Raw genomic sequence first — 13913 nt, 5'->3', positions numbered from 1 at the left:
GAGTCTTCTGGAGATGGGAGGAACAGGAGTGGGGTTTGCTAGCTCTGACTCTGGAAAACCTGGAGGTGAGCAAAGAAGCTGATTATAATCCCAGCCAGCATCCCGGGGCAGGTTGATGTGCCCAAGTGTGGCTTGGCCAGTCCAAGGAATAGGACTCTGTCTGAGATAGTCTAGGAAAATGATTTCATCCTTTCTTCCAGTAAATAGGAGCCTGAGCCTACTGGCATGCTTTTTATTTCAAGGCCAGATTGGTTGGGGGCTAAGTTCAGTTTTGGGAAGAGCTGGAAAGCCAGGAGATAGGAAGTGAGCTGACAGTGTGTTCGTACATACTGTTCCTAGGAGAAATATCCCCTCCTTTCCAATCATAAGTCCCGTTTTCTTACTCATTGCTGGAGTGCACTGCAGCCAGGGTTTGGTATTAGTCAAACCAGTCTCACAAACTGTCACTGAGTGGTTGTGATGCTTCATGGCGTTTCATACTGTGTGAGGTCAGCGGACACAGAGCAGCCCTTTGACATGTATTTATTAAGGTGGCTCCCTGTAGGACTGTGCTTCATGCTTCCACTCTGCAGCTTGCAGAGGGCCTGGTTAGGCTTTGAGGTGTGAGGATGGGACCATCCCTATTTCCTGAGTCTAGAACCTTTGTGGTGAAAAGGCCCAGCATGCTTTAGCATCATCAATGGAAGCCTGCTATAAGGAGCTCACTTAAGTTGGAACAGTAATGGAAGTCGTCTTGTTCCTCTCATTCAACATTTTGAGTAATCTTGTCTTTGTTTGCAGGGCTACGAGATACACATGTTTGACAGTGCCATGAATGTCACCGCATACCTCGGGAATACAACTGACAATTTCTTTAAAATTTCTAACCTGAAGCTGGGTCATAATTACACGTTCACTGTGCAGGCGAGGTGCCTTTTTGGCAGCCAGATCTGCGGGGAGCCTGCCATCCTGCTGTATGACGAGCTGGGCTCTGGTGAGTCGCCCTCGCTGCTGGTCTTTGTCTTCGGGTCCAAGGAAGAGCACAACTGCCATGTGATTCTGTGTGCATGGGTCTTTCTAAGGCGTATTATCAATTTTTTCCAGCACAGTAGATGATCACAGGCATTCGATGTAATCAGGCACTAACAAACAACTGAAAGAATATTCTGTAATCCAGGACATGGTATGGGTAGCTGGCATAATGTGATGACCATATTCCACACATAAAGTGCAAGCAAGATTTTGGCCCTTTGGGAAACATGAGGCTAACGAGGGATTTCAGTTGATTTGGATAAGACTTCTCAGAGCCTCACCCATGCCTCTACACCCTGTGATTTTCCCCATTAGCAGACCTTCTCCAAATTACCAGGTGACGACACTTACCCTCCCCTTGCTCTTCACTGTCAGCCTCCTGGTCAGACCTTGAACTTGAGATCTGTGTCTTGTAGACACTCACAGGGGTCAGTGGTGGGCCACAGAAAAGCAGAAGGTGACCCATTTACACAGAAGGTCTGCTTTTATCACAGTTGGTTGACCAGGATTTCAACAACCATTTTCATACCAGTCTTTTTACTTCCATTGACTCCCAGCCAAATGTAACGGGGGCAGAATCTTGTACTGTTAAATGTTCCATCGCACAATTCTTCCCAGGATGTGCTAGTGCCCAATACTTAAGCGTGGCACCCCTGATGAAGAAAACATTTCCTCCCGCCTCCCTTTGGAGCATCAGGCTAGAGCAAAGGTTCGTTCTGACAAGGTTCTACAGAAAACCGAACTCCTGTCATTCCTGTGTTTCCTAAAGAGAGCATTTTGTAAGCATAGTTGGTTAGCAACTTCTTTTTTTTTTTTTTTTTTTTTTTTTTAAAGATTTATTTTTATTATATTTTTATTGGAAAGGCGGATATACAGAGAGGAGAGACAGAGAGGAAGATCTTCCGTCCGATGATTCACTCCCCAAGTGAGCGCAACGGGCCGATACTATGCCGATCCGAAGCCAGGAGCCTCTTCCGGGTCTCCCACGCGGGTGCAGGTTCCCAAAGCTTTGGGCTGTCCTCGACTGCTTTCCCAGGCCACAGGCAGGGAGCTGGAAGGGAAGCGGGGCTGCCGGGATTAGAACCGGCGCCCATATGGGATCCCGGGCGTGCAAGGCGAGGACGTTTAACCACTTGCGCCACCGCGCCGGGGCCAGGTTAGCAACTTCTAAGAAATACGAGAAGCAGTGCTATGGGGAGGCTTACCAGCTGCCCTGATGAACCCGAGCTTGTTGGGAGATCACGCATTCCTTGCTATCATCTCATGTTCCAGAAGTGAACAGTACTTTCATTGACCATTGTATAGCCGGGGTAGGCTGGGACACATAAGGAAGATCTTGCTAGAGGATTTTTTTTTCTGGCAAGGAAATAATAGAAGAAATTTTAATACAGACATAAATATTGAATTGCTAGATTAGGCTTGCAAGAAGTGGCCACTCTCTGGTCCTTCTTCATGAGGGCCACTGGCAGGGTCAAGCCCAAGCTAGCAGTAAGCTTGAGTGAGCAGAGGCTGTGCCTGCGCTGCTTTCCCACCCTGACCACTTCCTTTGATAAAAGCTGAGTTCCATTTTATCTGCCTCCACTTTCATCTTTTCCCCAGGAGTTTTCACATAAATGTCTGCCCCTCTGCACACACGGTCCCACCAGGGTGGGAAATGGGGTTGACTTTACCTGCGAGAGTGCTCGTGGTCCCAATGTATCATCACAAAGCCAACATTGGTTTGTAAAGATGGGCTAGGGGGCTAGAGGGGGGTTAGAGGCATCTAAATGGCTTTGCGAAGAGCTTTTAAAAATGTTGAATGTATACGAAAGTTTTCTCTCTTTTTACTAAGTGAAAAACCTCATAAAACTTGATGAGTTAAGTCAGTATTGTAGTAAAGGAATCTCATTTGTATCACTTAATGGAGCTTCAGGTAATTGCAGTTCAGAATGACTTTGGTGCCAAGTAGGGGGAAATAATTGCAATCTTGTTAATTAGTGGTCTGATTTCACATCCTCTTATGTAAGGCACGCAAGTGGTCTTAAGTAATAATGCTAATGAAATCAATGTTGATATGGCAACAAAGGTCTGCCTTCCAAGAGATGATCTAAATAACCAACAAGGCAGTGATTAGGACTCTAACGTAATTACCGTATTTGCATGCACAAGGCCCATGGTCTTTCAGCACATAGGGAGCAATTGGGAAACATTCAGGCATTGCACACGTGCAGGAACTTGCCACAGCAGAGAGGAGATTTGGGGAGCGCATGTGAATCAGCTTTTGGGGTGAGTGGGTAGGGCCTTAAGAAAGTACTCGGTGCACTCTCCTGCCCTCAGTTAGGAGGCTCATGGATGGGAATTTTGTGTCCACAGGTGGAGATGCATCGGCAATGCAGACTGCCAAGTCTACCGATGTGGCTGCCGTGGTGGTGCCCATCCTGTTCCTGATACTGCTTAGCCTGGGGGTCGGGTTTGCCATCCTGTACACAAAGCATCGGAGGCTGCAGAGTAGCTTCACCGCTTTCGCCAATAGCCACTACAGCTCCAGACTGGGCTCAGCAATCTTCTCCTCTGGCGATGACCTGGGTAAGTCAATTCCTTCAGCCTGGGCAGATCCTCACAAAGCCAGGAACCTCAATCAGAAGGACGTCCTTCGCAGGCCTGAGGGGTCACTCAGATATACCGATTTCACAGTTTTGAGCTAACATGGTTGGAGCCCTTAGCGTTTTGAGATGTTCCTAGGTGAAGATACCATGTACTCTTCATCAGTATTCAGTAATATTCAGTAGTAGTCTGGCCTGAAACAGTGGAGTACGTTTTAGAAGAATTGTCAGGAGCTTGGCTGGCATAAGAAGGCTAAAGAGGCCCCTGGGCTTTGGAGGGTCCATAGTATCAAACCCCAGCACTGTCAACTCCTCTTTCACCCCTGGCACTCCTGAATTCTGACATCTCTGGGTAAAAGTAGTCAAGATGAGCAGTAGTGCTTCCCTGGTGCTGGCGTTGTGGCACAGTGCCTGCAATGCCAGCATCCCGTGGGAGGGCCAGTCCGAGCTCTGGCTGCTCTGCTTCCAGCCTAGTTCTGATTTCCTCTCTGATGCACCTGGGAACACAGCAGAGGATGACCCAAGCATTTGTGTCCCTGCCACCCAAAGATCCAGATGGCATTGCAGGCTACTGGCTAGAGCCTAGAGGGAGTCAGCCAGCAGAACAATATGTCTCTCCTTCTCTCTGTGTTTGTAATTCTGCCCTTTAAATTGGGCTGTACTTTAAAAAATAAACAAATAAATAATGTTTTCCAGGTTGACTTCTATCCAAAGATGCCCTTTCCATCCTACGTGTTTCTCCTTTTGATTGCTAGCACCGCCTCACCAGCCATTTTTAAATGCTGTCAAAAACAGGTAGCATGGGAAAAGGAAGGAAATCCTTTTATCCCCAGTGCCAAATAAACTGTAGCAAAAAAGCCAATAAAATAAATAAAATAAAATAGTAATGTCACAGGAAAAAAAAAAGAAATCCTTTTATCCCCTTTAGAAATCTTCACACCCTGCAATTCCTTAACACTAATACAGCTTTGCTGACCACTTAATAAAAGTGCGCATGATAAAATAGTTGCCAAACTCAATGCTGAAAAATGTGAGTTTGCACATTTATGTTTTCTATAGTCATTATTTTTTATTAAAAATCGTATTGATGCATCCCTGTTTATTCCCAAATTGCTACTAGCTGTTCCCGTTGCTTCTCGGTTTCCTTTTCTTTCTTAATCAGCAAGTGCTTTGCATGGATGAAATGGCTTCCATGCTTCTGCTATCAGGGACAGAGAGTGTCTTGCAGTGAACACCAGTGCAGATCAGTACTGGGTTGCATCGGGTGCTGCCAAGAGAAGACTACAGTCTGGGAACTGGTTCTTACAATCCTTTAGGCCCTGCAAACTTTTTCCTTCCTGGGGAGTCTTTCCCGTAGAGCAGTTTGGATTCAGAAGAGAATGCAAACAGTGCAATCCACTGGGCTGTGGTAGGGTGGAAATGACTCCAGTTGGAGAAGCCAAACCATCTATTTAGCCTTTGGGTAGGTAGGCGTTGGGATTTTTCTTCTTAAATGCTTTACTTTCTTTGTTTAACTGAGTACAAGTTACCCTTACACTAAGGTAGGTCACCCATTGATGACCCAAGAGGACAGAGGGTGGCTGGCCTGGGTTTAGATCTCTGCCTGCTGTGCCTACCTGGCTGCGATGCTGACTTCCCTAACTGGGAGTTGTGATAGGGTTAGGCCGCGAGCAGGGAAATGGGATGTGGGCTGAGCAGAAGTGTGTTGGCACTCACCAAGCCTGGCTCTTTTTGTCTTCAGGGGAAGATGATGAAGATGCTCCTATGATCACTGGATTTTCAGATGACGTCCCCATGGTGATAGCCTGAAAGAGCTTTCCTCACTAGAAACCAAATGGTGTCAATATTTTATTTGATAAAGATAGTTGATGGTTTATTTTAAAAGATGCACTTTGAGTTGCAATATGTTATTTTTATATGGGCCAAAAACAAAAACAAAAACAAAAAAAACAAAAACAAAAAAAGGAATGAATAAATTTTGTAGTCATCAACTGTGAACTTCAAGCCAGGTTGATTTTTAGTAGCCAAATTGCTTTGATTTTGACATTAATGTAGTCTTACAGGGCTGTGCTTGCTGGGCATGCTTTTAAGTCTGTGAGATAGTTTTGTTTCAATAAATTGGCCATTCTTTTTATTTTTCTAAGACACAGAAATGTATTTAATAAAAACTGCAAAAGAATGAGGGGTGGGATCCCTTCTCCTTGAAGTATGCTCAACTTTGATATTTTGTTCGGATTTAGTTTCTATGAAGGTGTTGGGTGTACAAATGGGGAGAATTTGTTTGTGTTACTTTGTTAATTTATTGAGACTCTGTATTCAGGTGGGTCCACACATCATGTGGGAGCCCCTTGTCCTGAGGTCCAGGGTAGGGAAGAGAAGTGTCTGGGCTGGCTTCGTGGAAACAGCTGCACTGTCATTCACTTGCGTTTCACCAGAGGGTCTTTGGTGGGCGAGCACACTGGGTCACAGCTGGATTTCACTTAAACAGAGCTGCAGCCTGGGAAGCCTGCGAGCCGAAAGACTCTTCTATCCACTGGTGGACTCGGACCGCATATGCCTCTGTACAAGATATAGCTTTGAAAGCTGCAAAACGCTAACACTGCTTTATTGTACACTGGTCTCATGGTCATTGCAAAAACTTACTCTGGTTGCGGGGGAGAGTTCTAGATCAGGGCCGTGCTTTAGATAGACTGGCAAATGTGGTACCTAGTTTCTCCATTTTCAAACTTTTTTTTTTTAACCTACCACTCTGAAGAATCGCCAGTACAAAATTTAGCTTGAGTTTAGGTGGCCATTTAATTGTCCTTACAAATCTGTACCAATGTGCCCAGCCATTATGAATGGGATCAGCTGTCTCTCTCTGTCTGTCTTCCCCCTTCTACCTCTGTCTCCTGTGGCCCACCCCGTCTGAAGAGCAAGTGTTTGCGACACCCTCACAGACCAGAAAGACCTTGACATCTGCCTGCCCCGACCAGTGAACGCTCGCAGCACCTCTACATTGTGTTCAGTTACTTTCTCTGTCAAACAAGCAGTGCTTCCCACACTCCCCACCCCCCCCCCACCTTCTGCTGTGAATAAGCCACCCCTACATCAAATCATGGCCACTTGAGAGTTATATAGAATTCGCTGGATTGATGCCTACCTGCGGACTTGGTGTCATAGGCATCAGGGTCTGCCATTGCTGTGACTTACACTGTATGAACCTCACTGTGGAATCCCCCACCTACCCACCCACCCAGTGCACAGCAGTGAGCTCTGGGTTTCCTCCAGAGTCATGCCCATAAGTGTGTGTCCTTGATATGCAAGCTTTGTCAACCCCATTCCTACTTAGGGGCAGCGCATCCGTTCTCACCAGTGTTTGGTCTCTCTTAACCAAAATTATCATTCTTGGGTGATAATATAGTTTCATTCTGCTTACTGCGTATGTGATTGTTTAAGAAACCCAGAAGGAGCCAGTTAAAATTTTTTAGCTTTTAGAACTTTTATTTAGGTATATGTATTAGATGAGGAGTGTTTTCAACTGTAGATATTTAGTATGCCAGGTAGGTAAGGCTCTCGGATTTGTTTTAGCAAGTGATGGTTAATCATGGGCCTCTCTCCTGCATATTTTTCCCTTCATCCCTAGCACGCTCCTCTTTAATTTTTGGAAGACTGGAATCTCTTTGGCTTTCTCTTGTCTTGCCTTGGAGTTTTGTTCCAAGCATCAAGCCCTACCACCTCCGCTTTAATAAGCTCTAAGGCAGCTGAAAGACTAGCAGTCTGGTGGGAGGCAAAAAAGCATTTAATGAAACTACTAGAAAATGTATTTTCTTCTTTTCTGTTTTCTGCCAACTTTTGGGTGGCATTTGTGAAAGGCTCCGAGATGTTATTTTCAATTGTTCCATAGGCAAGCCTTTTTTTTTTTCTTTTTGCAAAACATATGTCTCCATTTGGCAACTGAAGATGTTTTGAGCATCTTCTCGGTTACCAGTGCCTCCCGACACTTCCTGCACAGTACTGTATGGACTGGCCCCAGCCCCTCTCCCTGGAAAATGTCACTGTGCTGTTTGAAAACAAGCAGCCTTTTAGGGCTAGAGTATTTTATATAAACAGAAGAGCTAAGTTCCTGCAGACTAAGCTAGATAGATGCAGCTATGTGTAAATTGTATATTTTTATGAACACTTAAAGCACACACTCCTATTTCCCTCTTTGTAGCTTTGTGGGGTTTTGATGTGTATTTGCCGTCTGTGAGAGCCTGGAAATCAGAGCGACGGTGGAAAAGGAGAACTAATACTGTGTGCAGCCTGGGAAGGTGACCTGATGACTGTTTTCCCTGAGACCACCGGGGGCCCCTGGTGGCTTATGTCGCAGGAGTTTTTTTAACCAGGTTGGCCATGCCACCTTGCCAGTTCATACCATACAGGGAAAAATATATTTTGTCCGCCAGAAAACATCCTTCCCATGGACCACAGTGAGCCACACGAAAATGGCTGGCCGGGGCTTGGGATGAGTTGACTGGAGATGAAGTTGCTGTTGCCGGGTTCAGTACTGAATGTTCCTTAAGCTCTGTGAGTCATGAATGCATGTGGGTAAAATGCCAGAGCTGAGTTCTACAGAACACTCCATGCACTCCAGGCAGAGGCCCCGTCTGTGCATGCCTGGACGTAGAGGGTCCTCCCGTGTTTCCTGGCTGCCCTGGCAAACTGCAGGAGTTGCTACTGAGTAGCTAACTGAAACTTCAGACTTGTGGGAAAGCAGTTGTGATTGGGGTTCCATCGCTGGTCATGGCACTGGGATACATGGGAAGTCTGGGTGGGAACAATGCGTGTTCTCTCCCGCACATCCCGGGTGGCCCATGAGATCAGGCCATACTCAGCAGTTTGGGGAATGCAGTCCTTCCCTATTAAGGGGATGGGAGAGCAGTGCTGTGTTGAGCCTTTTATGGCTAATCATCCACTTCTCAGATACCCACTCTGTGGTCCCTTCACCAGGCACGACTGCATTTCCAGAACTTCCTTCAGGCAGAATCCACATCCCATCAGGTTGGTTGAGCTTTTCCCACTAGAGGGCTCCTGGTGAATTCCTGAGAATTCTCTTCTTTCTCAGAAGGCTAAAGCATGGGTGTGCCTCAGAGGTTAGAGATGGGACCAGAGTGAGTAGCAGCCCCACACTGATTTTACAAGTTTACCTTCAGACTCTGCAAAACCTTTCTTTCTGTTGGCATTGTATCTTGACATTCCTGTTCTGTTCTGTTTCCTAACTGGAGTGTGTGCTGCTTTTCAGGTACAATTTTTGTGTAATAAAAGCCAGTGCATTACGTTTATATAGACTACTTTCTATGCAAGCCTGAGATATGGGATAGCAAGAGATACATAAGATTGGGTACACAGATGTTTTCAGGCATGCCACGGTGAACACAGATTGAGGGAGGGTTAATTGTATATAGGTTTCTGCCCACTGATTCTGAGCAGCCATATTATGAATTAATCATCAGAGCCAAGTAATAACCCAAGAATGGTATTAGCTTCATGTGTAATCGTTCAAACGGAATGAGCATGAACGCGGAAGTGGGACATTATCCTCAGATATTCCATGTCACTTCTCATTTAAAAACTCTTGCTAAAAACCATTAGAAACGTGTAAGCAAAATCAAAAGTATTTGCAGCAAAATAAAGGCAGATTCTGCTCTCATTTCAAGTGAAACACTGTATACCCACTGTATATTCCAAAGTGAAATTAGGTATTTATAATTTCAATTGCCTTGATAAGTTTCCAAGTCACTGACTTCTGCTGAAGGTTTTACTATATTGTTGCACAATTTTAAGATAATCTTTGTCTCAATGTCAACTTTTTTCACTGAATAAAAATTTAACTAGGTCAGGAAGACACCTGTTTGAAAATCTACTCTCTATACATGTCTCGCGTTGTTCTTTTGAGTGCAATAAAGATGGCTAATGCAGTCTCCGAGTGCCATTCAATTCGTCTGCTTCAAAAGGTTGTTTATTTTATAGATGAGAGATCACTAAGACCTGGTATAATTTTGTTATTAACAAACTGGTCTTTGGTGGCAAGTCCTTGAGGAACACAATGTGTTTGTGTTGGCTGCGGAGTGGGCGGGGGCTGCCTTGGGCACTCTTTTGAAGTAAACCGAATTATTCCGTAGGGGTGATGACTGAAGTGGTTCCCTTAAAGCTGTAACTGCCTCTGCTAAGAGTTTGCTAAGAAGGTAATTCTCAACTTGGAGATATGGGAACAGCATGAGAGAGCTTTGTGCCTGATCGCTTTCAGGAGATAGACCCAACCTTGTGAAGAATGTTGCTCTTAACTGCTAAGAGTGGATGGATCTGTGAATCAGTATTGGAGGATGTAGACACTGGATAGGGGATTAGAAAGTTTTGTTTGTATTTTATTTGAAAGGTACGAGTGACAGAAAGAGGGAGAGACAAGAGATCTATCTGCTGGTCCACTACCCGGGTGGCACTTACAGTGTGCTGGACCAGACCAAACTCAGGAGTTTGAAACTTTATCTCCCTCCCCTACATAGGTGGCAAAGACCGAAGCAGTTGGGCCGGGCCATGTTTTGCTTTTTTCACAGGTGCATCAGCAGGGAACTGGATGGAAACTAGAGCAACAGGAACTCATACTTGATGCCTGCATTGTGAACAGTAGCTTAACTCGCTGTACCACCATGCTCGTCACCAGATCACCATCATCACCATTTTTGCTCTTATGTTTGTGTTTAAACATTGAGTCAGAACTCTTATGCATTATTCATCGTTGTAGGTGAGGAAAATGGCTCAGAGGGGTTGAATTTTTTTGGGAAAATGAGCCTCCATCCCAGTTATTCCTCACCCCAGATCCTGCTTTGCATAATGCTGTCACACTCCCCCATGTCACCAATCAGTGTCAGAAAGAAATCATTCCAAATATTGCATCAAGAGAAATTTTATATAGAGTGCCATCACCTGAGTGAATTGCCTCCTTTCAGGTTTTCAGTTCTAGGAAACTTGTTTTGTTACCACGTAAGTGTGAATTCATCTCTCAAAGCCAGTCATGCCTTAACCAAGCTCATGAGACTGAAATGCAGTGAAATCATATCCTTTTATTAGTTCCTTGTGAGAAATAGGTCTGTTCTTAGGATGTCAGCATGACCTGGGCATCCTCTCCAGGAGGGCGAGCCACTTTAGAAGTCATTCACAACCAGCAGGTGGTTTGGTGAATGTGGATGAAGAATAGAAGAAGTGGGAGGGTTCCAGCTGGAACAGTGCATGTCCAACTATTGAATGAATACATGACATGCTGCCTCCATATGAGATAAGAACCGAAAGCCTTCGATTTACAACTCCCTCTACCCATTTCACTGGAAGAAGGTTTAGTCAATGGAGTTCCCTGCTTGAAAGTTCATTCCTTCCTGGAAAGGGTTGGGTACTGAATCCTCTCTCTGTGTTTTATTGTCCAGCAGACTCCTCAGGAGGGCATTCTGTCACCGTTGAAAATGCATTCCAATTAGGTTGCAGTCAGTCCAGCTGGCTGCACAGCTGTTAGTTCTGCCCAGTTATTCTGTTGTGGTTTGGTTTAAAGTTTGGTTCCAGGAGGACACGTTTTGAGACCTTAGTGTAGTCCCCATTTCAGACCCAATCCTCTGCTAATGTACCTTGTGCAGTGTGTCCCAAGTCCTTGAGCCCCTGTATTCATATGGGAGACCCATATGGAGTTCAAGTCTTTTGTCTTCAGCCTGGTCCAGACCCAACCATTGTAGACATTCAGGAAGGGAACCAGCAGGTGGAAGATTTGTTTCTTGCCTTGTCTATGTAACTTTTCAAATAAATAACTATTTTAAAAAAGAAGTGGGGAACCCAAAATTCCACTCAGGTCTCCCCACGTGAATGACAGGGGCCCAAGTAGTGAAGCCATCTTCCACTGCTTGCTTAGGTGCGTTAACAAGCTGGATCAACAGTAGCACAACAAGGACTGGAACTGGTGCTCACTTCAATAAGTTGGTAGTATCCCAGGCAGAAGGTTAACACTGCATCATTGATTCAGCTCCTATATTAAACCTGTTTATAGAAAACCTTTTAAGAAAAATTTTGTGATTTATGTATTAATCTTTGTTTTAATAGAAAATAGAAGGGAATTAGTTTTTACATGAGTGGCTTCCCTTAAGATGCCTCATGTATTAAAGTGGCAGTCAAGAGAACTTGGATTTATTCCATTCTTGGGTTCATGCAGTTAATTGCCATGCAATTTTGCCCTGTGGTCCAATAGAGGTCTGTTACAGTGATGCTCTCAGTTAAAGGGAGGGCACATATAATGGATTTTTGCAGGATTCACACCAGAAAAATTAAAACTGGCTTTGGAGATATAAAGAAGTGTGTTCAGACTTCTTTGCAAAGTCATCTATGTGGTACACAATATTCCTTACTGGTGATAGAACACTGAAGCCCATTTTTTAAATTGGAAAATGTTTTTTGCAAATAACTCAGTAATTAGGGACATGGAGAATTCTTTGGCTTTTCAACAATCCACTTAGGTTTTTATCAAAATACTTCATATCTTGGGAAAAGAATGCTCAGGATAAGTTTTACCCACCGTTATTTTTGTACACAGTGCAGCTTACTCTTGTGTTTTTTTATTCAGGCAACAATTGGGCAATCACAAGACCATGAGGGGCCCAGGGAAAGAAGGTGCTATTCTTTTCAGCCAACCCCAATTGGCTCTGATGCCAGGGCCCCATTAATTTTTTTTAAAAAGAAGATTATGTGTAGGGTAATTTGAGGTTGAAACAATTTGCAGAAGAACAATGATGTTATGCTTTTAAGTATGCTAATGTTATAATTGTAGTGTCGCAACCCTATTTAATGCCAAAATGACAACTGGTAATGTTAAGGAATATTTGTATGAAAACAATGACATTTCATATCTAACATTTGGCATCAGCAAACTTTGCGGAAGAAGAGAGACTTGGATTTAAATGTAAATCAGCCTTTGATGAGGTTTGTCCTTTGGTTGTGTGCCAATCCAGGAAGCCTTCAAGATTCACCAAATGAAGACTCTTCATAACTGGGACTTATTTTTCAATCTCTCACTAGCAGACACAGAGCCTAGTTAGTTACCGAGGGATTGATTTAAGTCCTAGATGATGCTAAGCTGTGTGTACCTGTGTGTTGTATGAAATTCCTTCATGAGCAGTAGATAAATGAGGCATGAATATCAAGAACTCAGCTTTGTAAGTACGCCTTACTTTGGATCCAAACCACTTTGAGTACCCCTTAGAATTAGCACATCTTCAAAGGAGGGAATTTTTTTTATATTGATATGATTCAGAGGAATCGGTTTAACAATCTATTCTGATTAATTTTCTGCTGTTATGTGACCCGAGACTATATATCTTATTTTCTCCCTGGCATTGCCTTGTGATGATGGCCTCATGTCAGGGGGTGTCACAAGATGGAAACATGCACCAGTAAGTGGAACATGCACAGCCTGGTGCTTATGGAAATGGGGACTGAGAATCAGAGACTGAGGGAGTTGGACAGGGAAGGAGAGAAGCAGAGATGGGGCACATGCTGGAAGGGAGAGAACAAACAGAGGAAACCAAAATTGATTGCAGCCACCTATTCAGTAACTGTTTCTGTCCTTGGGAAATGAAGCATACACTTCAGTGAGATGGGACAACCACCTGTAATCCCTCTTTAAGACCTAACCCCTGGGACCGGCATAGCAGCCTAATGACTAACGTCTTTGCGTTATATACCCTAGTTTGTGTTCCAATTGCTCCACTTCCTTTCCAGCTCCCTGCTTATAACCTGAGAAAGCAGTAGGATACCCCAAAGCCTTGGGACCCTGCACCCATGTGGAAGAAGCTCCTGGCTTCAGGATTCGGATTGACTGAGCTCTGGCTGTTGAGACCACTTGGAGAGTGAACCAGTGGATGGAAGATCTTTCTCTCTGTCCTCTCTATGGATTTGACTTTCCAGTAAAAATAAATAAATAAACCTCAAGAAAAACCTAACCACCACCTCCCCAAAAGTCCAGTACCACACCAGTAGTCCAGTTTCCAGCAGGTGAACCCTGGGACAAGCTGTGTCCAAATTGCAGCAGACTTGGATGAGGATGCTGCTCCCAAAAGTGGTCCTTAAGTGTTTTGTGCAATGACAATGCTGTTGGAATAAGTATCGAGAGCTAATATGCAATTACTGCATTCCAATCACTTTTAAGAACTGTTCGTATGTGAGTTCATCTAATGCTCACAATAGTCCTATGACAATGGTATCACGAATCTCATGCCATAGAAAAAGAAACAAATTGCAGAAAATCTAAGAAATTTTTCTAAAGTCACA

At 44.3% G+C, this 13913-nt stretch overlaps 1 protein-coding gene across 1 annotated transcript in view; it reads left to right on the top strand.

The window, feature by feature from the left end:
• Positions 1-9532, top strand: part of SORL1 (sortilin related receptor 1) — a 165241-nt gene extending 155709 nt beyond the window's left edge. Inside the window, exons 46-48 of the mRNA XM_040976801.1 lie at positions 781-973; positions 3364-3576; positions 5335-9532. Coding sequence (XP_040832735.1) covers positions 781-973; positions 3364-3576; positions 5335-5402 — 474 coding nt within the window. The 3' untranslated portion in view covers positions 5403-9532. The remainder of the gene's footprint in view (positions 1-780; positions 974-3363; positions 3577-5334) is intronic.
• Positions 9533-13913: the final 4381 nt, after the last annotated feature.

Source organism: Ochotona curzoniae, unplaced genomic scaffold, assembly GCF_017591425.1.
Source record: "Ochotona curzoniae isolate NIBS_2020 unplaced genomic scaffold, NIBS_Ocur_1.0 contig_2723, whole genome shotgun sequence".
In the NCBI taxonomy this organism is placed as follows: Eukaryota; Metazoa; Chordata; class Mammalia; order Lagomorpha; family Ochotonidae; genus Ochotona; species Ochotona curzoniae.
Note: the sequence above shows the minus strand (reverse complement) of the source record. Positions and strands in the feature narration are given on the sequence as shown.